A 25,456-nucleotide genomic window follows, 5' to 3' on the forward strand; every position below is an offset into this window, starting at 1 on the left:
AATAGACTCACACACATAGGATTACTTTTACTCTTAAATGGCCTTAGTAACCACTATCCACACTAATAGCCATTACTTGGTATTAATTACCCCATTAACTTATATATGGTGGCTCTTAATAACCACTACCCACATTGATAGCCATTACTTAGTATTAATTACCACATTAACTTGTATGGTGGCTACATGTAACCCTAATTTTTATTAACATAAAAACAAGTTAAATATTATTCCTTGGGCCTCCATGGATGCCTTATTGGGTTGAAGTTCTTGGGCTTTCCAAATGTCCCTAATTAAACCCAATATGGCTTGTTGAAGCTTCTTGGATTTGGACATTGTGATTGGGCCTTCTTGTACTATTAACGGATCTTGGATCTCTGTAAGCTTTGAACTTGGATTCACATCATTCCCCCTTTCCTCAAAAGGATTTATCCACAAATCAGCTCCATCATCTTCATCACCTACATCAAACAAAGACAAGTCACTAACATTGAAAGTAGCACTAACATTGCCATACTCACTTGGAAGTTCTAGCTTGTAGGCATTGTTGTTGATGCGTTGAAGCACTCTAAAAGGACCATCTCCTCTTGGCATAAGCTTTGATTTCCTTTGGTTAGGAAATCTTTCCTTCCTCAAGTGCACCCACACCCAATCTCCAGGCTCAAAAATGACTTGCTTCCTCCCTTTGTTGTGTTGCTTTTCATATTGGAGTGTTTTCTTCTCAATGTTTGCATGCACCTTCTCATGCAAAGTCTTGATGAATTCAGCTTTTTGTTTCCCCTCTAAATTAGCTTTGTCCAATGGCAATGGTAGCAAATCTAATGGAGTCAATGGATTGAATCCATACACAACTTCAAAGGGTGAGCAATTTGTTGAACCATGCACACTCCTATTGTAAGCAAATTCCACATGTGGCAAACATTCTTCCCAATTCTTTAGATTTCTTTGGATGAGAGCCCTCAAAAGTGTTGCAAGTGTCCTATTGACCACCTCTGTTTGTCCATCCGTTTGCGGATGACAAGTTGTAGAATACAAAAGCTTTGTCCCCATCTTTCCCCAAAGAGTCTTCCAAAAGTGACTTAGGAATTTGACATCCCTATCACTCACAATGGTCCTTGGCACTCCATGCAGCCTTACAATCTCCTTGAAGAATAGATTCGCAATTTGGGTTGCATCATCTGTCTTGTGACATGGAATGAAATGTGCCATTTTGCTAAACCTGTCCACAACAATAAAAATAGAATCTCTCCCTCCCTTGGACCTAGGTAATCCTAAAACAAAGTCCATAGAAATGTCTACCCAAGGTTCATTTGGTATAGGAAGAGGTGTATACAAACCATGAGGCATTGCTTTGGATTTGGCTTGTTTGCAAGTAATGCATTTCTCACAAATTCTCTCAACATCCCTTTTCATGTGTGGCCAAAAGAAATGGTCACCCAACATATCAAAAGTTTTCTTAATCCCAAAATGTCCCATTAAACCTCCACTATGTGCCTCTCTCACAAGTAACTCTCTCAAAGAACTTTGTGGCACACACAATTTGTTTTCCCGAAAAAGAAAACCATCAAACTTATAGAACTTATCAAAACCCCCTTTCTCACATACCCCATAAACATTAGCAAAATCAGGATCATTAGAATACATATCTTTTATGTATTCAAATCCTAATAATTTTGCATCAAGTTTAGAGATCAAGGCATACCTTTTTGACAATGCATCGACCACCACATTTTCTTTCCCTTGCTTGTACTTAATGATGTATGGAAAGGATTCAATGAATTCCACCCATTTTGCATGTCTCTTGTTGAGCTTTCCTTGTCCTTTGAGATACTTCAAGGACTCATGGTCAGTGTGAATTATGAATTCTTTGTAGCCAAGGTAATGCTGCCATGTCTTTAGAACCCTCACTAATGCATAGAACTCCTTATCATATGTAGGGTAGTTTAGACTTGCTCCACTTAGCTTTTCGCTAAAGAATGCTATGGGCTTGCCTTCTTGCATCAAAACTCCTCCAATACCTATGCCACTTGCATCACACTCAATCTCAAAAGGTTTAGTAAAATTTGGCAAAGATAACAAGGGTGCAGAACTTAATTTGTCTTTCAGCAAGTTAAAAGCCTCATCTTGTTCAATTCCCCACTTAAAACAAACATTCTTTTTTATGCATTCAGTTAAAGGTGCAGCTATGGTAGAAAAATTCTTAATGAACCTTCTATAAAAGCTAGCTAAACCATGAAAGCTTCTTACATCACTTACACTTGTGGGTGTTGGCCATTCTCTAATTACTTTTACCTTTTCTTGATCAACATGAATACCCTTGTCATTGACAATATATCCAAGAAAAGTAATTTCATTAGTGCAAAAACAACATTTCTTTAGATTAGCATACAACTTCTCTTCTCTAAGCACATCAAAAACACAAGTCAAATGTTGTACATGCTCATCTAAATTTTTGCTATAAACCAAGATATCATCAAAATACACAACAATAAATTTGCCTATGAATGCTCTTAAAACATGATTCATCAATCTCATGAAAGTGCTTGGTGCATTAGTTAAACCAAAAGGCATTACTAACCACTCATATAAACCATGTTTAGTTTTAAAACCTGTTTTCCATTCATCACCTTCTCTCATTCTAATTTGATGATAACCAGATTTCAAATCAATTTTTGAAAACAAATATGAACCATGCACTTCATCCAACATGTCATCTAGCCTAGGAATGGGATGTCTATACTTCACCGTGATTTTGTTGATGGCGCGACAATCAACACACATCCTCCAAGTTCCATCTTTCTTAGGCACTAACAAGACGGGTACGACACATGGACTCATGCTTTCACGAACATAACCCTTCTCCATAAGCTCACTCACTTGCTTTTCGATTTCCTTGGTCTCCTCCGGATTACATCTATATGCTGGTCTATTTGGAATGCTTGCTCCGGGTATGAAATCAATTTGGTGCTCAATGCCTCTTTTAGGTGGCAAACCATTTGGAATTTCTTCCGGAAATAAATCTTCATAAACCTGCAAAAGATCAACAACAACACTAGGCAAACAATTGGTTATTTCGTTAGAAATATGCAAAATCTCCTTGTACATAAGTACAAGCATGTGTTGCCTCAAAAGCATAGCTTCCTTCACATCACTCATTTTTGCATAAACACTCATTTTTCTTTCATTTGAACCTTCCTTGTTTTCTCTCACCTTGTGTTTTCCATTTTGGTCAAGAGAATTGGAATTTTTAGGTTCACTCATCTCACCTTTTTCTTTACTCTCAAAGGTTTCCCTTCCCAAAGAGTTTTCCAATGAAGAACCCATTTCTTCATATTGTTGCTTGATGCGCATTTGGTCTTCGAAAATCTGTTTTGGAGTTAATGGTCCAAGGTTAAACCTTTTTCCATCCATAGTCAAAGTATACATATTTTTGAATCTATCATGACTAGCCCTTCTATCATATTGCCAAGGTCTCCCCAACAACATATGTCTGGCCAACATTGGCAACACATCACACAACACCTCATCCTTATATCTACCAATTTGAAACGAAACTAAAACTTGCTTATTTACCTTTACAACTCCACTTTCATTAAGCCATTGCAACTTGTATGGTCTTGGGTGCTTGGTAGTAGGCAACTTCAATTTCTCCACTAGCAAAGTGCTTGCTACATTGGTACAACTTCCACTATCCACAATCATGTTGCACAACTTGTTAGAAATCAAACAATGAGTATGAAACAAATTTTCCCTTTGCTCCCTATGGACATCATGTTTATTTTGCAAACTCAATGTTCTTTGAACAACAAGATTATCTCCCTTAGCACATTCAACATCACTACAATCTTCTAAAGAAGGCATATCATCATCACTATCCCCCTCACTCTCCGACTCAATATCACCATTCCTTAGAATCATAGCTTTCTTATTTGGACATTCCCTAGCAATGTGCCCATGACCCAAACACTTAAAACATTTGATTCCCCTAGTTTGGGCTGGTTGATTCTCACCCTTTCCCTTATTACCCAAGTCAATTTTAGGTTTAGTTTCTTCCACTTTTGACTTAGTAAAAGGTTTATCATCCTTTTTTCCCCAAGAAGTTTTCCAAGAAGAAGAAGAACCCATATTTGGTTTAGAATCATACCTCTCTCTTTTTAATTGTCGTTCCACTTTCATGGCCAAATTCACCATATCTTCAATCTCCACATAATGTTGCAAATCAACAACATCAACAATGTCTTTGTTTAGCCCTCTCAAGAACCTTGCCATGGTAGCTTCACGATCTTCTATCACATTTGCTCTAATCATAGCCTTCTCCATTTCTTTGTGATACTCCTCCACACTCATGGATCCTTGCATTAGAGTTTGTAATCTTTGATGAAGCTCTCTGTAGTAGTGGCTTGGAACAAACCTCTTTCTCATGATTTGCTTCATTTCTCTCCAAGACTCTACGGGTCTTTCTCCATATCTACGTCTTTCCTTGCAAAATTGATCCCACCAAACAATTGCATAATCACTAAACTCAACAGCGACAAGTTTTACCTTTTTCTCCTCCGAATAATTATGACATTCGAAGATGAGTTCCACTTTCCTCTCCCATTCAAGGTACACATCTGGATCATTTCTTTCTTGGAATGAAGGAATCTTCATTTTGATGCTTCCAAGGTTGTGATCAACATCATCATTTGGATGTCTTCTCCTAGCTTGTCTCCTAGGATTGATTCGTTGTCCCAACAAGGTGACTTGATCATCATCCAAATCATCCTCTCCTTCATAGTCCTCTTGGTCAATTGGTGGACGTCTCCTTTGTCTAGGCTCTCCATGTAATTGGTTAAGGATGCCATCATGCTTCTCTAATTTTTCATTGACTCCCGCCATCATATTAAACATTCTTTCGAATTGTTGTTGCATAGCTTGAATCACATGATCATTTGTATAAGAAGAAGTTGTGTCTTTTGACATGATTGTAAAACCTAAAATTTTAACAAAAGAAAATAGAAAGAAACAATCTCACAACACTCTCACGTATTTCACTCAAAATTGATGTATACCACTCGTGTTTACACTCAATTTTGGCTTTTTGTTTTCTAATGATCTCACACTCTTGCCTTTTACCTCTCAAATTTGCCTTTTGATTTCTTAGATGAACTAAGTTTCTCAATCAAACAAAATTTCAAGAATGTAGTAATCAATGATAAAAAAAAAACAAAAAGGTAGGCTAACAAGAAAATAATAAGGTAGGCTTAAAGAAATGAACAATTTGTAACAAATAGGCTAATAGAAATGAATAACAAAGATAGATCATCAAGAACACAAAGAGACAGAATTATAAAGATAGATATCAATGGAATATGAAGAGTCAAAATTCTTTTTATGTACTCTGAGATCTAACACAAAAATATCAAATATAACAATTTTTTTCTTTCAGGACGATTTTTTTTTTTTTTGATATATGCAAACAAAATCTTGAGATAAGAAGAATAAAGATAAAAATAATAATAATAACAAGAACAATAGATGACAAAAGGTGCAAAATATAAGATGAACACAAGATATTGAGAATTAAAAGATAGTATTGGATACGCAAACCTCAATCTCAAGCCAATGCTCTGATACCACTTATGATGGGAATTGTAGGTTTCATCAATAAACTCCCCAATAGCAAAAATACTATGATAAGTTGAATTAGAAGAAAACTAGAAACTACCAATTTAATCCACAAATTCGGATCGTTCAAAGATTGAAGTAAGAAGATGGATGCTACTTAACCCCTTTACCAACAAGGATAAAGATACTAAGATAGACTTTGAATTTCCTCTTATGCCACGAACAAGAAAGTTTGATAAATAACAAGAAAACAAAGATTTAGATTTTGACACCACAAGCTAGAATAAAGCTTGATAAGTCGCAAAGTTCAAGCAAGAAATTAAAGACAAAATTCCTCACAATAAAACTCAAACAAAATTTCATATATCAAATTCAATCATGCTCTAAAAGAAAGAGAAAAGGACTTGTTTATATAGAGTACAAGTCCATGCACACACTACTAAAATAGACTCACACACATAGTAACCACTATCCACACTAATAGCCATTACTTGGTATTAATTACCCTATTAACTTGTATATGGTGGCTCTTAATAACCACTACCCACATTGATAGCCATTACTTGGTATTAATTACCACATTAACTTGTATGGTGGCTACATGTAACCCTAATTTTTATTAACATAAAAACAAGTTAAATATTATTCCTTGGGCCTCCATGGATGCCTTATTGGGTTGAAGTTCTTGGGCGTTCCAAATGTCCCTAATTAAACCCAATATGGCTTGTTCAAGCTTCTTGGATTTGGACCTTGTGATTGGGCCTTCTTGTACTATTAATGGATCTTGGATCTCTTTAAGCTTTGAACTTGGATTCACATCATCTTGAAGATAAAGCCGAGTCTAAGCCATCTTTAGAAACTAATATTGATGATGTAGAGAAGGTAAATTTCTCTATTGATATCAATGAAGAATTTGAAGATGTGATTATTAAAGATAGTGAGGAAGACAACAATTTGGCACCTTTAAGTGAGTCCAAAATTGAAGAAATCATTGTCGAAGATGAGGCAAAAGTTGAGTTAGTGATGAGTGAGATTGTGTTGGTTGATACAATGGAGTTGTTTGAGCATGTCGATTTTATTGGCATTGAAAATATTATTTGTTCTAAAGTTCCTTTAATGACTTTTGTGAATGATTTGCTCGTCGATAATGAGCTTGTATTATTCTTTGAGATTATTTATTTGTTTCTTTCACAATATTCGGACAAGATTCGAGGACAAATCTTTTCAAAGAAAGGGGGAATGATGAGAATCCATATAGCACAATGAATCATACTTGAACAAGGAATTATAATTCAAATGAAAATCCTAATCCAACAAGGAGCCCTAATGATATTAGGAGTTCAAGTGAAGCTGGGAATCCTGATTTAGCTAGGAGTCCTACTCTGACTAGGAATCCCACTCAAGCTAGGAGTCTTCTCCAACTAGGAATCCTAATCTAACTGGGATTGTACACAGCCACTCAAATATGATGGATCAATGACTAGAGCTCACATGAAGAAGTTCAAGGATGCTTTAGAAGTGTTCACAAAGCAAGAGTTGAAGCTTGGGTTGGAGATCCAAAGTCCAAGTGAGATTTGGTTTAATCTAGACAATGGGCCTTAAGATACTCTTATCAACTTAATTTAATATATGGAGACATGAAATGTCAAAATAGGCCCAAAATAAACAAGTCAAGCTAATTAGAGTCCAATACTTAAGAATGGGCCCTTATTACATGTTACCTAAGCCCAAATGTCATGTTTATTATATGGCATAGGGTTGGACGAATTGTAGGAGTATTTGCTAATTTAAAGAAGTCTTTTAATAGTTAGGAGTCTTGTTTTAAGTTATCTTTTTAGTTTAGGTTTTTTTAAGGCCTATATAAGCTAGTACAAATTTCTATATAAAGGGAGTTGTTGAATATTAATTATTTTGGAGTTAATTCTCTTCTCTTGTTTTTTATGAACTTAGTGAATTTATCAAGTGAAAGCTTCATATTTTACAAACTTAATTTAAGCTAAACTTTTGTTTATGTTAAACAACCTTTAATTCTTTATAACTAAGGTTCTTAAGTATAAGTTATTTAAGGGTCTTGTTGGGAGTTAGAGTTTTTTTTTGCTTGATTAGGTGAACAATCCTTGGTGAAGATATCAACATTGAATATGGGTTTGGCACAAGTTAGCCATCTTCGTATCATTAAGGTTGATCCGTCGGAGCCAGCCATGTTACAAGTTATGTAGCATTTGGAGTGTATAAGGAGGCAACTTCAAGATTTGGTGATCGAGTGGAGAGGGTGGAAACAAATCAAAATGGCCCCAACAACAATGCCAACCACATAAACCAACACGCACTTAGACAAATTTGTAGAGGGAGATGGCATGATAATCATGATGATGAGTCCATTGATGATAATGAACAAGGGCATAGAAGGCAAGATAACAACTTTGGAAATATAAAGATGAAGATTCCCAAGTTCCAAGGCAAAGCCGATCCTAAAGCATACTTGGAATGAGGAAAGAAAGTAGATTTCATCTTTGATTGTCATAACTACTCCGAAGAGAAAAAGGTAAAACTCGTAGTTGTTGAATTCACAGATGATGATATAATTTGGTGGGATCAATTTTTTTTAGTAGGCAGAGAAATGGAGAAGCACCTATTATTAGTTGGCAAGAGATGAAAACCATAATGAAGAAGAGATTTGTACCTGATGGGCTCTTTATGCAACCTACACCTAAGGCAGTGAACCTACCGATGCAGCCTAGCACTAGTGAGTATCAAGGTCGTATCCTTGGAGATCGGGTGAACCTAGAGTTACTACTGTTTGCTATGTTATCTAGTCTGAAATAGGGTGTGAAAGTTCTAACGTACCAGCTAATGGTTATGAGTGCAAATAAGTAAATGAAGAACAATGGATAATCAAAAGACAATTGCAAAGAGAGAAACAAACCCAAAAGGGAGCCTAAGTGATGGAATTCTAAAGATGGATTTTATGGATTGCCGATCTTGCTTACCCTAAATCTGAATTGAATCCCGATTCCTCTTTCGAGCTTACCGGATTCCTAAACTGCACTAACCTAATGGAATCTCTTCCTATCGGATTACTGATTAGCATTAGTATGATTTAAAACTATTAAGAGTTATTAGTTCTTAATCCCGTGAGTAAATCAACCTTATCTCTAAGTGTTAACTACCGCCTACTATTCAATGTCCAGTTATAACAAGCATTTCTCAATGTCAAGAAACAACCTAATAAACAATTAATCCAACGTCTCAAATTAACTGAATCAAACTTTTATTACTGAATAGCAAGAAGATTGCAAGAATGACAATTATAAAAACTAACAATTAAGCATAATACATCAACAAAGGTGAACCCTAATGGATTCAAAAGATCTAGCTACTCATGTTCATGGTTAAAGCAATTAGGGAACAAAATAAGGAAAAACAAATTAAAGGCATGTACACCCTTCTCTTTCAAGCTGAATGAGAAACCCTAAATTTGCAAATTCGAAATCTCAAACCCTAGTTGCCTCTTGAATACTCCCAAAGTTTGTCTTGATCTTCAATTCGATGTTGGAACAAGTGAAATCCCTCCTTCAATTGATGAAATTGATCTCTCAAGGTCTACAATTAAGGTATAGGAAACAATTGATTAAGTGTGTGTCATGGAATTGAGTCCAAAAATCATCCCCCTCTAAAAGAACTAAAAATTGCCTATATAGTTGATTCAGCATGGCCGGAGTCCAGTCGATGATTCAAAGACGGCCGAGTCCAGTCAGTGATGATTCCGGCCGAGTCCAGGCTCAACTGCGGAGTCTCAGGCCGACTCCTTCCAAGCCATGCCCAAGCCGGTGCTGAGCCACCACAGGCCGTGCTGGAGGCCGTGGTGGCTATGGAAGTCGTGCTGAAATGGCACAATTGGGGATAGCCTCTTGGTAATTCAGCACGACCGGAGTCCAGGCCGTGCTCAACCCTCGGGGTGCTAGTTCTCGCCCAATTTGATGGATTTTGGTCCGTAATCACACGTATTTCCTTCTATTATTGATGGTGTCTTTCGAAAATGACCTGAAACGAGAAAGGAAACAAAAGACGGGTGATTCTAGCATAAAACGGGATAAATCATGCATAAAAATGTAAACAATCGAGCATGAAAACATGTGTAGTAGGATGCTTATCAAATTACCCAGGGTTGTATGTATTGCTGTAAGGATCGTTCTGCTGCCTTGGGGCATTCCCCATATAATCAACCTGTTCAACATCAGAAGACATAGTAGAATTAGATGGAAAACTAGTAGAAGATGAAGCAAACATACCTCCCACAAGATTCGCCTTTAATGCGGGCCACCACAAAACTCGCGAGCCAACGTCACCGCATGAACCCAAGATCCGGAGTTGGTCGATCTTCTTGGCTAGAAGCTCCACTTGAGCCGCCAAGGTTGTAGAGTCCACTTGGTTGACCACTCCCTGTCTTCCTGGTCGGCTCCTAGAGGATTGCCACCGATAGTTGTTCATGGCCATTTCCTCTATCAAGTTCGAGCCCGCCGCCTTCGCTTAGCGCCCCACCGCCGCAAAGATCCACCATCTCGCCTCGTGCAAGGTTCAACCCGTACCGAAGGTCCGAACTGCATCCATACTGGCAATCCGTGATGTGGGCAGCATCTCAAAAGATCCTTAAACCTCTCCCATGCATCGTACATGCTTTCATCATCAAACTGCACAAAAGAAGATATGTCATTTCTAAGTTTAGCAGTTTTAGCGGGAGGAAAATACTTATATAAAAATTTTTCAGCCAACGCCTTGCAGGTAGTGATCGTTTGTTGTGGAAGGGATTGCAGCCATCTCTTTGCTCTGTCCCTCAAGGAAAATGGAAACAATCTCAGCCTAATGGCATCATCAATTGTTCCATTTATCTTGAATGTGTCACAAATCTCCAAAAAGTTGGAGATATGTGCATTGGGATCCTCGCTGGGCAATCCTCCAAATTGCATGCTTTGCTGGATCATCTGGATAACATTGGCCTTTATCTCAAAATTATTGGCCGCTACAGCAGGTCTGACTATACTCGTTTTCGTCCCATTTAAAGATGGTCGAGCAAACTCGTACATCGTCCTCTGATCATCGTTGGCCTGGGGGTCATGGTTTTCCATCGTGTCTAGTCTATCCACAGGTACCTCAACCTCAATCTCCTCCTCTTCTAATTGCAACCTCTTCCTTAATAGTCTGAGGGATCGTTCTGGATCAGATAGAGGCTCTATAAGATTCGAGTTTGAGCTCTTGGTCATAAACTACCTGAAACCGAAAGTCCACACAACCACCAATCAACAAAAACAATATAATAATAAATAATAAATAATAAATAATAAATAAAAAAAATAAAAATAAAAAATAAAGAATAAATGAATAAACAAATAATGACTAAATTAACACAAAACAATTCACTCTAGTTCACTACATTCTGTGTTCCCTAACGACGCCAAAAACTTGATGGGCTCTTTATGCAACCTACACCTAAGGCAGTGAACCTACCGATGCAGCCTAGCACTAGTGAGTATCAAGGTCGTATCCCTGGAGATCGGGTGAACCTAAAGTTACTACCGCTTGCTATGTTATCTAGTCCGAAATAGGGTGTGAAAGTTCTAACGTACGTACCAATGGTTATGAGTGCAAATAAGTAAATGAAGAACAATGGATAATCAAAAGACAATTGCAAAGAGAGAAACAAACCCAAAAGGGAGCCTAAGTGATGGAATTCTAAAGATGGATTTTATGGATTGCCGATCTTGCTTACCCATGCCTAAACTCAATTGAACTCCTGTTCCTCTCTGGAGCTTACTGATTCCTAAACCTGCACTAACCTAATGGAATCTCTTCCTATCGGATTACTACAGATTAGCATTAAGTATGATTTAAAACTATTAAGAGTTATTAGTTCTTAATCCGGCGAGTAAATCAACCTTATCTCTAAGTGTTAACTACCAGTTCTTACTATTCAATGTCCAGTTGTAACAAGCATTTCTCAATGTCAAGAAACAACCTAATAAACAATTAATCCAACGTCTCAAATTAACTGAATCAAACTTTTATTGCTGAATAGCAAGAAGATTGCAAGAATGACAATTATAAAAACTAACAATTAAGCATAATACATCAATAAAGGTGAACCCTAATGGATTCAAAAGATCTAGCTACTCATGTTCATGGTTAAAGCAATTAGGGAACAAAATAAGGAAAAACAAATTAAAGGCATGTACACCCTTCTCTTTCAAGCTGAATGAGAAACCCTAAATTTGCAAATTCGAAATCTCAAACCCTAGTTGCCTCTTGAATGCTCCCAAAGTTTGTCTTGATCTTCAATTCGATGTTGGAACAAGTGAAATCCCTCCTTCAATTGATGAAATTGATCTCTCAAGGTCTACAATTAAGGTATAGGAAATAATTAATTAAGTGTGTGTCTTGGAATTGAGTCCAAAAATCGTCCCCCTCCAAAAGAACTCAAAATTGCCTATATAGTTGATTTAGCATGGCCGGAGTCCAGGCTGTGATGATTCAAAGACGAGTCCGTCAGTAATGATTCAAAGTACGAGTCGAGGTCTTGAATCTGTGGAATCTGTTGTGCTGACTCCTTCCAAGCCATGCCCAAGCCGGTGCTGAGCCACCACAGGCCGTGCTAGAGGCCGTGGTGGCTACGGAAGTGGTGCTGAAATGGCACAATTAGGGATAGCCTCTTGGTAATTCAGCACGGCCGGAGTCCAGGCCGTGTTCAACCCTCGGGGTGCTAGTTCTCACCCAATTTGATGGATTTTGGTCCGTAATCACACGTATTTCCCTCGATTATTGATGGTGTCCTTCGAAAATGACCTGAAACGAGAAAGGAAACAAAAGACAGGTGATTCTAGCATAAAATGGGATAAATCATGCATAAAAATGTAAACAATCGGGCATGAAACATGTGTAGTATGATGCTTATCAGTACCCCAACATTACTATAGAGATGTATGCAATCGACTATAGAGATTCGTACAAGGATCTAAAAGTGTGGAGGAGTACTATCAAGAGATGGAAATTGCAATAGTAAGAGGCAACATAGAGGAGGAAAGAGAGGCAACTATGGCACGGTTCTTGAGTGGATTGAATAAGAACATTACTGATGTGTTAGAGTGCAAGAATATATTGAGATGGAGGACATGCTACATAAAGCCATCAAGATTGAAAAGCAATTAAAGAGTAAAACGACTAGGTACAATTCAGGAAATACAACTTCCATATGGAAACCAAATTGGAAAGATAGTGACAAGAGCTTTTCCATGCCAAAAGTATATATTAGCAGGAATGGGAAAGATTTGGGCAACACTAAAACGAAAGGTAAACCTAAAACTTCTAACACTAGACCTCGAGATATTAAGTGTTTTAAATGTTTAGGGCGAGGACATATTGCATCACAATCTCCAAATAGGTGTGTAATGGTGCCTATATAAAATGGTGATATTGAGAGTGATAGTGATGATGATGAAGAACGCATGCCCGAGCTTGAGGATGCAAGTGACATAGATGAGCAAATTGGGCCTAATGGTGAGTTATTTGTTATAAGACGTGCTCGTAATATGCAAACAAAGGAAGAGAATAAAGTTTGAACAAAGAACATCTTTCATGCTAGATGCCAAGTCCAAGATAAGGTATGTAGCTTGATTATAGATGGGAGAAGTTGTACCAATATTGCTAGTGCTAGTTTAGTTGATAGGTTACATTTACCTACTACTAAACATCCAAAACCCTATAGATTGTTATGGTTGAATGATTGTAGGGAAATAAGGCTTAATAGGCAAGCATTGATATCATTCTCTATTAGAAGTTATCATGATGAAGTTTTATGTGATATCATTCCTATGCATGCAAGTTATATATTATTAGGACGTCCATGGCAATATGATAGGCGACTTATACATAATGAATATTCAAATCGATATTCTTTTATGATTAACAACAAACCTATTACACTTATACCATTATCTCCTAAGCAAGTTTATGAGGATCAGAAGGTGCTAAAAGAGAGAGAGAAAGCGCTTGAGAGGGAAGAAGAGTTAAAAGTGCAAGAAAAGGAGAGTTGTGTGAAAAGCCATGAGAGATGTGAGCCTAGAGAGGAAAAAGGAGAGAAAAAGGGTGATGTGCAAAGAAGAAAAGAGAGAGAGGCGCATGCAAAAGGAGAGAGTGTGATTGTGAGTTGTGAGAAAAAAGGCAATTTCTATGCAAAAGAGGGTAAGGTGAAGAGAGCTTTTCTGTCAAAGTAACCCATGATTCTATTTTTATACAAGGGCGCCTATTTAAGCACTTACCAAGAAAGCACTAGTTTGCCTAGTGTATTTCAATCTCTTGTACCCCGAAGAGATGCCTAAAGGATTATCACCAATAAGGGGAATCGAGCATCAAATTTATTTTATAGCCAACGCTTTAATCCCAAATAGACCAGCTTATCGAAGTAATCATGAGGAGACGAAGGAGTTGCAATGATAAGTGGAAAATTTAATGGCCAAAGGGTTGATTAGAGAAATTATGAGCCCATGTGCGATGCTCGTCTTACTTGTACCAAAAAAGGATAGAACATGGCATATGTATGTTGATTGTCGTGCTATCATTAAGATTACGATAAAGTATCACCATCCCATTCCTCATTTGGATGATATGTTAGATGAACTTTATGGGTCGACTATCTTTTCTAAAATTGATTTAAGATCTAGTTATCATCGAATTAGGATGAAGGTGGGTGATGAATGAAAAACCGCATTTAAAATAAAGTATGGTTTGTTTGAATGGTTAGTCATGCCTTTTGGCTTGACTAATGCACCTAGCACTTTTATGAGATTAATGAACCATGTTTTGCGTGCTTTATTGGAAAATTTGTGGTTGTCTATTTTGATGACATCTTGATTTATAGCAAGTCTGTAGATGAGCATGTTGAACATGTGCGCATGGTACTTGATGTTTTACATAAAGAGAAGTATATCAATTTTGCTAAATGTTCTTTTTGCACTAATAAACTAGTGTTTTGGAATTTATTGTGAGTCCTAAAGGAATAGAAGTTGATATTGAAAAGGTTAAGGCAATAGAGTCTTGGCTGAAACCTAAGAGTGTTGGGGATGTAAGATCGTTCCATGGCTTAGCTAGTTTTTTCAGGAGTTCTGTTGAGGATTTCTCTAGCATAGCCACACCTTTAACAGAAGTAATTAAAAAGAATATGGGATTTAAAAGGGTGGGGAATAAGAAAAGACTTTTAACTTGCTTAAATCTAAGTTAGTTAGTGCACCTTTACTTGCTTTACCTAATTTTGACATGACTTTTGAGATTGAATGTGATGCTTCCAGAATTGTTGGAGCTGTTCTTATGCAAGAAGGATGGCCTATAGCTTATTTTGGTGAAAAGCTCCATGGGGCAGCCTTGAACTACCAAACTTATGATAAGGAGATGTATGCATTGGTGAGAGCTTTAGAGACATGACAACATTATATTTGGCCTAAAGAGTTTGTGATTCAGACAGATCATGAGTCATTGTAACGTTTGAAAGGGAAAAATAAGCATAACAAACACCATGCTAAATGGAGTGAGTTCATTCAAACCTTTCCATATGTGATCAAATATAAGCAAGGTAAAGATAATGTTGTTGCAGATGCGTTATCTCGAAGGTATGCACTTCCTTTTAATTTGAATGCCAAATTCCTTTGGTTTTGAGCACATCAAAGAAATTTATGAGCATGATTCTAAATTTAGCAATGTGTTTAATGCTTGTGAGAAAGGTGCTTTTGATAAGTTTTATAGACATGATGGATTTTTATTTAAAGAAAATAGTTTGTGTATTCTCATATTTTCTATGCATGAGGTATTAGTTAGGAAAGCTCATGAGGGTGGTTTAATGGAGCACTTTGGAATTGCTAAGACTTTAGAAGTCTTGCATGATGTTTTCTATTGGCCTAATTAATGTGAAGCCAAATGTCGCTAGATTTTTTGATAGATGCATTGTTTCTAAACAAGCAAAGCCTAAATCTAAACTCCATGGCTTGTATACACCATTGCCCGTGCCTAGTTCACCTTAGATTGATATTTCTATGGATTTTGTGCTTGGTTTACCTAGGTATAGGTGTGACAATGATTTCATATATGTTTTCGTTGATAGATTCTCTAAGGTAGCTCATTTCATTCCACGTCATAAAACTGATGATGCAACATATATTTCTGACGTGTTCTTCAAAGAAATTATGTGTTTGCATGGTATGCCTAGAACTATTATTAGTGATAGGGATACAAAGTTCTTAAGTTACTTTTGGAAGACTTTGTAGGGAAAGTTGGGAACTAAGTTATTATTTTCTACTACATGTCATCCATAAACTGATGGTCAAATTGAAGTAGCTAATAGGACTTTAGGTACTTTGTTGCGTAGTATGGTTAAAAAGAACCTAAGATCTTAGGAAGAATGTTTGCCGAATATAGAGTTTGCATATAATCATAGTGTGCATTCATTTGCTCAATTCTGTCCTTTTGACGTTGTTTATAGTTTTATTCCTTTATCTCTATTAGATATGATTCCTTTACCTTTGAGTGAACATGTTAATCTAGATGGAAAGAAAAAGGCAGATTTTATGAGGAGTTTGCATGAGAAGGTGCGTGCAAATATAGAAAGAAAGAATAAATTTTATGCTTAACAAGCCAACAAAGGGTGTGTGAAGGTTGTTTTTGAACCCGGTGATTGGGTCTGGGTGCACATGCGCAAGGAAAGGTTTCCTTTACAAATGGGTTCCAAGTTACTTCTTCGAGGAGATGGTCCATCTCAAGTTCTTGAAAGGATTAATAATAAATTGGAATTGCCCAATGAGTACAGAATTAGTGCTACTTTTAATGTTGCTGATGTTTCTCTTTTTGATTTTGACATAGGTGATGATTTGAGGACGAATCATGCTAAAGAAGGAGGGAATGATGCAAATCCTATTGGCACTAGTAGTCCTACTCCAATACAAGGAATCGTACTTCAACTAGAATTCAAGATCCACTTCACATCCATAGAGGCCCAATTATAAAGTCCAAAGCTAAGAAGATAAAAGATGCTCTCAGTGAGCTTATTCAAGATGTTTAGGCTAAGGACACATCAAGGTTTGAAGAGTTAGATTCAAATTCAAAGCTTATTAATGTGATTCAGTTTATTGGGCTTGAAAAAATCTAATATGGGCTTAATAAGCATAAAGGAGCATATAAGGGAGTTCGGGCCTAGTTAGCTCTACCAAAGATGGCCCATGCGTGTGGTTTAAAGAAACAAGGGCTTCTTACTCCTAATGGGCGGCTATATTGTAATTCGAGAGAATTAGGACTTTGTTTTTAGTTATCTATTTTAGTTAGGATATGTATCTCTATCCTATTTGAGTTGTAATTTCTTAATAACTTAAAATTAGGGTTTTCTAAAGGCTATAAAAGACTAGTATGAACTTCTAAGTTGATTGATTGATGATTAATATATTTTATGAGTTTATACTCTATTCTTAGTTCTTGTTTAGAGCTAATTCAGTCTTATCAAGTAATTCATTATTTATGGCATTTGAATCCAACTTAGATCTAATTATTCAAGTCTTGATCGGTGCCTATGATTGTCGCTTCCACACGCTTTCACTCAACACTTTTGCTTATGCTGCCCAAATAAAACCAAACCATCATACTAGACAGAGATTAGAAAGAGAGACAAAAAAGGAATAAATAAAATGAGAATATAAGTAGGATCTCAGATCCGATAAGCAAAGAAGTCATAAGTTCTTTGGTCTCTTCCATATGGCTAAGCTTAAGGATTAAATCGAGTTGATTTTAACACAAGGGTAGATTCAAACCACAAAAGAAAGGAAGGACGTGAGTGATAAGTCTATGCTTGCTAGCACGAGTGCTGATAAGTCCACAAAGTTCTTGAAAGAACCTATAACTTGATTTCCCACAAGGTAGAAAACTGGAATAATATGTTCGTTAGGTTCAAATGTTCGGTTGCATACGGTTTTCATAGTGCAAAAGCCCTCATTTCATAAGAATAAGAAACTAGAAGCTAAATATGAATAAATAAATATTGCAAGATAAATAAACTGAAGTCAAATCAAGAACTAAAGAGGAGTTAACTGCGCAACAACTCTTGCAGTCCTAAATTTTATGAGGTAGCTTAACAAAAATAAGGGTAAATTCTTGTGGGCCTACCTAAAAATACCAATTATCATTCAAATTTAACTTAATTTTATATCAAAATTCGTACTAGCCTTATATAGGCCTTAGAAAACCCTAAATCTTAACTAATAAGGTTTTATATCTTATCTAGGATAAGAATAACCTTCCTAATAAAAAGAGATAAGTAAAACAAAGTCCTATTTAGGTTAAAATATATTTGTGATCTCCCATAATAAGCCATAAAACTCTAATTTACATAAGTCATATAGATGGGCCTTAGAACATAAGCCAAGTTAGGCCCAAAGTCTCTATATGCTCCAATTCTACTTATGTGGTCTTTTTAAGCCTAATTAGATTCATTCAAGCCAAATAAATTGAATTAGATTAATGAGCCTTGAACTTAAATCCAATTCCTCAAGTTTTGATGTATTCTTAGCCCAAATGTCTTGGATAAGCTCATCGACTTGTAATTTGAATCAGCTAGTTGAATTAGGATTCCTTTTGTTCCTTGAACTACTAATATTATCAGCTCCTTGCTGGAATACGATTCCTAGTTTAGTCAAGACTCCTTGTTGGATTAGGATTCCTTAAGCTTGTAGGATTTGCATCATCAAGAATCCTTGTTGGAGTAGGATTCGTTATGCTAGTTTGGTTCATACCACAAGTTAGGCCCAAAGTCTTCTTATGCTCCAATTCAGCTTCTTTACCCTCTTCATGCCCAATTAGATTCATTCAAGCCCAATAAACTGAATTAGATTTATGAGCCTTGAACTTAAATCCAATTATTCAAGCCTTGATGTGTCCTTAGCCCAAATGTGTTGGATAAGCTCATTGACTTGCAATACGAATCGAACCAAGACTCCTAGTTGAATTAGGATTCCTTTTATTGCTTGAACTCCTAATATCATCAGGACTCCTTACTGAATTAGGATTCCTAGTAGAGTTAGGACTCCTTATTGGATTAGGATTCCTTCTTGGAGTAGGATTCATTGTACTAGTTTAATTTGTATCAAAAGAACTTGTGATTTCTTTCCTCTTTGAATATGAAATCCTATCTATGTTCTCATTTGTTCTTTTATTTTGTTCTTTTGTTTCTAATCTATGTCTTGTATAATGATTTGGTTTTATTTGGCGTGCATAAACAAGAGTGTTAAGTTAAAGCGCATGGAAGTAACAATCATAGAAACTGATCCAATACTTGGACAAATGTGATGAAACAAAATTAATTAATTGAGTATCGATATCATTTTTCGAATGATCACGAACGAATCTTTCAAAGGAAATAGGGAACACCGAGAAATCGAGGCACGCCCAAATGTTTCTATTGATGATTTGCACCATTAGGATCTACATCATTCCTTATTCCTCTATGCACGAGGACTACTAATAACACAAGGATAGACATAAGGAATCACGGGAGTGCAATTAAAAAACTTGACTAGAGGCATTAGGGATTAATATCATGATCAAGCAGGATAAGACATAAATCCACGCATATAAAGGAGATATTGTTTTCACTAAATCCAAGCATAATACAAGTGAGAATGGTAGTGTTTTGATGTTTGGGACACACATAATGAAGTAGTTTGGATCGGAGTGTCATTAGGTATGCTCAGGCAAAATTTTCCTTGTTTCTGTTAATTTGGGTCATAAAATTTGGGACTACGAGAGTGGTTAACCAGTCCTTATGGTAATTCTTGCATCATCAAGAGTCCTCGTGCCTTGAGGAACAATGAATGATGGAGATCCCAAATTTTATGAACCACCTTAACAAAAACTAGGGGAAATTCATGTGGGCCTACCTAATAATACTGCAAACCAAAATTACTTAATTATATGCATCCCAAAGACTAAAAAGCTTGCATTCCTAATTATGTTACGCTTGGATTCATTGATAACATAATGATTTCTCCCTTACGCGTGTGGATTTACATGTCATCCTGCTTAATCTTAAAGCAAAGCCCTAATGCCATCGGTCAAGCTTATCAATTGTGTTTCCATTATTTCTTATGCAAATCCTTGTGTCATCATGTGTCCTCATGCCTAGAGGAATAAGGAATGATGGAGAACCTAATGGTGTAAATCCTGAATTAGAATATTTGTTCGTGCCTTGATTCTCATCTTTCCCTCTTTCCCCTAAAGATTTGTCGATGATCATTCAAAGAATGATATCAATACTCGATCAACTAATTTTCTTTCTTCGTATTCTTCTAAGCATTTGATCAGTGTCCACGATTGCCGCTTCCACATGCTTTCACTGAACAATCGTGTTTATGCTCCCTAAATAAAACCAAACCATCATACTAGACATAGAGATACAAAAGAAACGAACAAAATAATAACATATGTAGGACTTCGAATTCGATAAGGAAAGAAATCACAAGTTTTTTATTCTCTTCCATATGGCTAAGGGTAAGGATCAAATAGAATTTTTATTAATACAAAGGTAGATAAAGAATACAAAAGAAAGGAAGGACTTGAGCAATAAGTTTATGTTCGCAAGCATAGGTCTTGATAAGTCGATAGAGTTCTTGAAAGAATTCATAACTTGATTTTCCACAAGGTAGACAACTGAAATAATATGCTTACTAGCCTCAAGTACTCAGTTGCATGTAGCTTTTATAGTGTGAAAGCACCCATTCCATAAGAAGAAGAAACTAGAAGCTAAATATGAAAAAAAAATATCAATAAACTAAAGTCATATCAAAGACTAGATATAAGTTGACTGGTGAACAACTCTCGCAGTCCTAAATTTTAAGATCTAGCTTAATGAACATAAGGGGAAATTTGTGTGGGCTTACCTAATAACACTCTGACCCAAATTACTTAATTATATGCGTTCCAAACATCAAAACACTAGCATTCCAACTTGTATTATGCTTAGATTAATAAAAGACAACATGATTACTCCTTACACTTGTGGATTTACATCTTAAAAGAGACAAAAAAGAAACAAACAAAATGAGAACGTAGCGAGGATTTCATATCTGATAAGGAAAGAAATCACAAGTTCTTTATTCTCTTCCATATGGCCAACATAAGGATCATATTGAAATGATTTAAAGATAATGGTATATAAAGAACACAAAAGAAAGAAAGGATGTGGGAGATAAGTCTAGTTCGCTAGCTCGAGTCTTCATAAGTCTGCAAAGTTCTTGAAAGAACCCATAACTTGATTTTCCGCAATGTAGAAGACTAAAATAATATGCTCACTTGCCTCAAATATTCAGTTGCATTCATTTTCATTGTGCGAGAACCCTAATTCCATAAGAAGAACAAGCTAAATATGATTAAATAAAGAAGAAAGATAAATAAACTAAAGTCAAATCAAGAATCGGAGGGGAGTTGACTGGTGAACAACACTCATAGTTCCAAATTTTATGAGTTAGCCTAATGAAAACAAGGTGAAATTTACATGGGCCTACCTAATAATACTTCGGTAGAAATTGCTTCATTATATGTGTACCAAAAGTCAAAGCTCACTCATGGATTTGCATCTCGTCTTACTTGAAAGGACCCAAAACTTGATATCCTACAAAGTAGAAATATGAAATTCCCATAATTTGACTAGGCAATAACTCTGTAGTCTCAAATTTTATGAGCTAGCTTCACAAAAACAAAGGTAAATTCTTATAGGCCTACCTAAAACTACTCCAACCTAAATTGCTTCATTATATGCGCTCGAATTACGGCTAGTATTATGCTTGGATTAATCGAAAATAACATGAGTTCTTCCTTACACGCATAGATTTACATCTCGTCCTGCTTGATCATCAAGGTAATCCCTAATGTCATCAGTCAATCTTGTGAATTTGCATTCCCATGATTCCTTACGCCAATCTTTATATGTCATCAAGAATCTTCATCTTTAGAGGAGTAAGGAATGAGGGAGATTCCAATGGTGCAAATCATGAATAAGAAAATTTGGATGTACCTCAATTCTCGTCGTTCACTCTTTTCTCCAAAAGATTCGTTCGTGATTATTTGGAGAATGATATCAATAGTAGATCAACTAATTTTCTTTCTTCGCATTTGTCCATGCATTGGATTGCTGCTTATGATTGATGTTTCCATGCGTATTCGCTCAACACTTATGTTTATGCTCTCCAAATAAAATCAAACTATCATACTAGACAGAAATTAGAAAGAGAGGCACACACTACAAGAAAGTTACAGTTTACCGACTAAAAATTACCGATGGATTCAAGTTAGTAGCTAAACTAGTAAAAGTACCGACTATTCACTAATGGTTTTTACAAATAAATATTTCATTTGCGTACCGATGAATTTACCGACTATTTTGTGACAAATATTTATTAACAACGATGGCACCGTCCATAATTAAGTCACTATCTCTTAGTGCTATAATTTAGCAACCAATTACCAGCGATATAGAAAGAAAATTTACCGACTATAATCAGTCGTCACTAAACTAATTGCTAAAATTTACTAACTATTTTCACTTTTGTAGCTAAATAAATAAATTCTTGCAATTTTTTAAATAAAATTAGTGATGATTTTTCAAACTCTCACTAAATTCATGTAAAAAATGAGTTACCAACTATTACATTTTTTTACTAAATATATAACTTATAATTTTTTTACTTGAAATTACAGATGATAATGCAAACCATCGCTAATCTCATGGAAAAGAAATTGATTTGCCTACTATATTACTTTTATTACTAAATATGTAAATTCTTACAATTTATTTTACATGAAATTATCGGTAAATTGTCAAACCATTGCTAAATTCTTATAAAAGATTAATATACCGACTATTTTATTTTTATCGTAAATATTTAAATTTGTACAATTTTCTACATGAATTAGCGATGATTTTTCAAACCGTCACTAATTTCATGTAATTTTTGTCGCTAACTTTTATAAATTATAGACACTTTAAATCAAGACTCTATCGTTTTAATTATATTAACCTTCTTCCTCAAATAACTATAACTTCCCTTCCTTCCTTAACTTCCCACCGCTGCCTATCTCACGTCTCATAGTTGGTGTAGGTTAGTTAATTTTTTTGAATTCATAATAATTTTTTTTTATTTTATACGGAAAGCTACTTTAAATGGAAATGAAACTTGATGGTTTCGTTTAATTTCTTAAAACCTAAAATTAATTTGGTTATTGTTGATCTCGAATGTAATAATTTAGGAGAGAACGACGAAAGAGAAGGATGGTAGAGATGGTTGACTTCGAGTAATAAATTCCTCAAATCTTATTTATTTATTTATTATTATTATTATTATTATTATTATTATTATTATTATTATTATCACTATTAGTAGGGAGGCAAGAAATATAAATTGGGCTCTTTTTCTTTCTTTCTTTTTTAATAGGTGTGTTAATGAATCTTTAGAAACTGATGATATGGGCAAGTAATTTGCCACCTTATTGATTATTGGTAGATAAATTATAATCAAGTTTTTTCATTTTAGCTTAATTTTTTTTTTGTTAATTTGTTGAGACATTTTTTTTAGTTGATTATCTTTGACTCCTAGATTGTATTGGATGATCGATGAAACTTAATTACTTATGTTGGTAGGCAGGTTTATATTGTTAATGATTGCTTTACCAAATACCAACCCTATCGATAGGCAAATTAATATTTCTTATTTATTTTTAATTTTAATATTATAACTAAATGCATAAGCATGTTATTTAGTGATTGGTGTAAATAAGTAATTTTATGTATTGGCTTTCAATTTTTTAAGTATGTGTTCTTTATTCTTCTAGGTTCTGATGCTTGTTGTCCACCCTTAACCACACTGCCTTGTTGTTTCTCCTTTTTCTTTATTTTTATTTCTACACTTGAAAAAATAAATATAAGTTTTCTTATTTGTGTCCTTTTAAAAGACCTTATGCTTCCAATTATTTGACTTAATAGTTAAATATAAATGAGAGGCAAGAAATATAAATTGGGCTCGAGCAATAAATTTCTCAAATGTTATTTATTTATTATTATTATTATTATTGTTGTTGTTGTTATTATTATTATCACTATCAGTAGGGAGGCAAGAAATATAAATTGGGCTCCTTTTCTTTCTTTCTTTTTTAATTGTTGTGTTAATGTGTCCTTAGAAACTGATGATGTGGGCAAGTAATTTGCCACCTTATTGATTATTGGTAGATATTATTATAATCAAGTTTCTTCATTTTAGCTTAATTTCTTTTTTTTTTGTTAATCCTGTTGAGATATTTTTTTGGTTGATCCTCTTTGACTCATAGATTGTATTGGATGATCGGTGAAACTTAATTACTTATGTTGGTAGCGTAGTTTATATTGTTAATCATAGGTTTACCAAATACCAACCCTATCAATAGCAGGTTAATATTTTTTTTTCATTTGTTTTGAATTTTTAATTTTGTACACTAAATGCATAAAAATGTTATTTAGTAATTGGTGTAAACAAATAATTTTATTTATTGCCTTTCAATTTTTTAAGTATGTGTTCTTTATTTTTCTAGGTTCTGATGCTTGTTGTCTACTCTTAACCACTGCCTTGTTGTTTTCTCTTTTTTTTTCTACACTTCAAAGAACAAATATAAGTTTTCTTAATTGTGTCCTTTTAAAAGAAACTCTCAACAAGTATTTATCGCCTTATGCTTTCAATTATTTGACTTAATAGTCAAATATAAATGAGAGAGTTTAAGAGCTATCTTTCCAAAATAGTTTAAGGTCATTATAAATATTCCAAAAGAAACATAAAGATCTAATCTTACTATCAAGACCAATATTATAGTCATTTTGTAGATTTTTCCTTTTAAGAATCTCATAATAATTTTAAATATCTAAAAAGTATAAATAAGCCCTTGATTTCTACCTAAAATATACCAGCTAATGTTGAAAGTGTCTCATCCAAATTGAAAAAAAATATAACTAATTTGAGTATAGTGTAATTTTAATTAAATCGAATATATATATAAATATATATATATATATATATATATGTGTGTGTGTGTGTGTGTGTGTATAGTAGATGTTGTATTATTGTGTTGGATTTATGTGTTCTTAATCGTCTAATTTTTTAAGTATATGTTATTTTAAATATTTATGATGTTAGTAAGTAATTATTGTTGTAATTCTGTTGGTTATGCCCAATTATCACAAATCGAATGTAACCCTTCTCCAATAAATCCTCAAGTTGCTTCTTCAATTCCTGCAACTCTGTTGGTGCCATTCTGCAAGGTGCTATGGAAATAGGAGCAACTCTTGGAATAGTTTCAATTTCAAAATCTACCTCTCGCTGAAGTGGTAACCCTGGTAATTCCTTTGGAAATAGATCTAGAAATTCTCTAACTATCCGTAACTCTGAAACTCCTAGAATAACAATTGTAGTGTCTACCATATTCACAAGTTAAGCATCACATCTAGATTTCATTAAATGCAAAGCAGTAGTAGTCGAAATCAAACATGTAGGCATAATTTTCCTATCACCCGTAAACACAGTTTTTATTTCCCCATCTATATCCATATTTACTTCCTTCGTTGAACAATCAACTATAACGTGATTTCTAGACAGCCAATCCATTAGTTAATCCAAAAGGCATAACTAACCACTCATATAACCCATATTTTGTTTGAATGTGGTTTTCCATTCGTCCCTTTCCCTCATGGAGATTTGATGATATCCACTCTTTAAATCTATCTTAGAAAACATACAAGATTCATAAAATTCATCTA

The 25,456-nt window shown here is 35.0% G+C and overlaps 1 protein-coding gene and 1 non-coding gene across 2 annotated transcripts; one reads left to right on the top strand and one right to left on the bottom strand.

Moving 5' to 3' along the window:
• Positions 1–294: 294 nt before the first annotated feature.
• On the bottom strand, positions 295–25,121 carry LOC125369308 (the record flags this gene model as incomplete). Its single annotated transcript, XM_048371326.1, has 6 exons — positions 24,896–25,121; positions 3,451–4,973; positions 2,764–3,030; positions 1,699–2,316; positions 800–1,569; positions 295–649 (listed from the first exon to the last, which is right to left on the bottom strand). Coding segments are annotated over exons 1-6 (3,759 nt in total), but the record flags the coding sequence as incomplete, so codon positions are not given.
• On the top strand, positions 10,225–10,331 carry LOC112536271. The gene has a single exon (XR_003080317.1). It is a non-coding gene; the product is annotated as a small nucleolar RNA R71 (small nucleolar RNA).
• Positions 25,122–25,456: the final 335 nt, after the last annotated feature.

Source organism: Ricinus communis, chromosome 2 (genome assembly GCF_019578655.1).
Source record: "Ricinus communis isolate WT05 ecotype wild-type chromosome 2, ASM1957865v1, whole genome shotgun sequence".
In the NCBI taxonomy this organism is placed as follows: domain Eukaryota; kingdom Viridiplantae; phylum Streptophyta; class Magnoliopsida; order Malpighiales; family Euphorbiaceae; genus Ricinus; species Ricinus communis.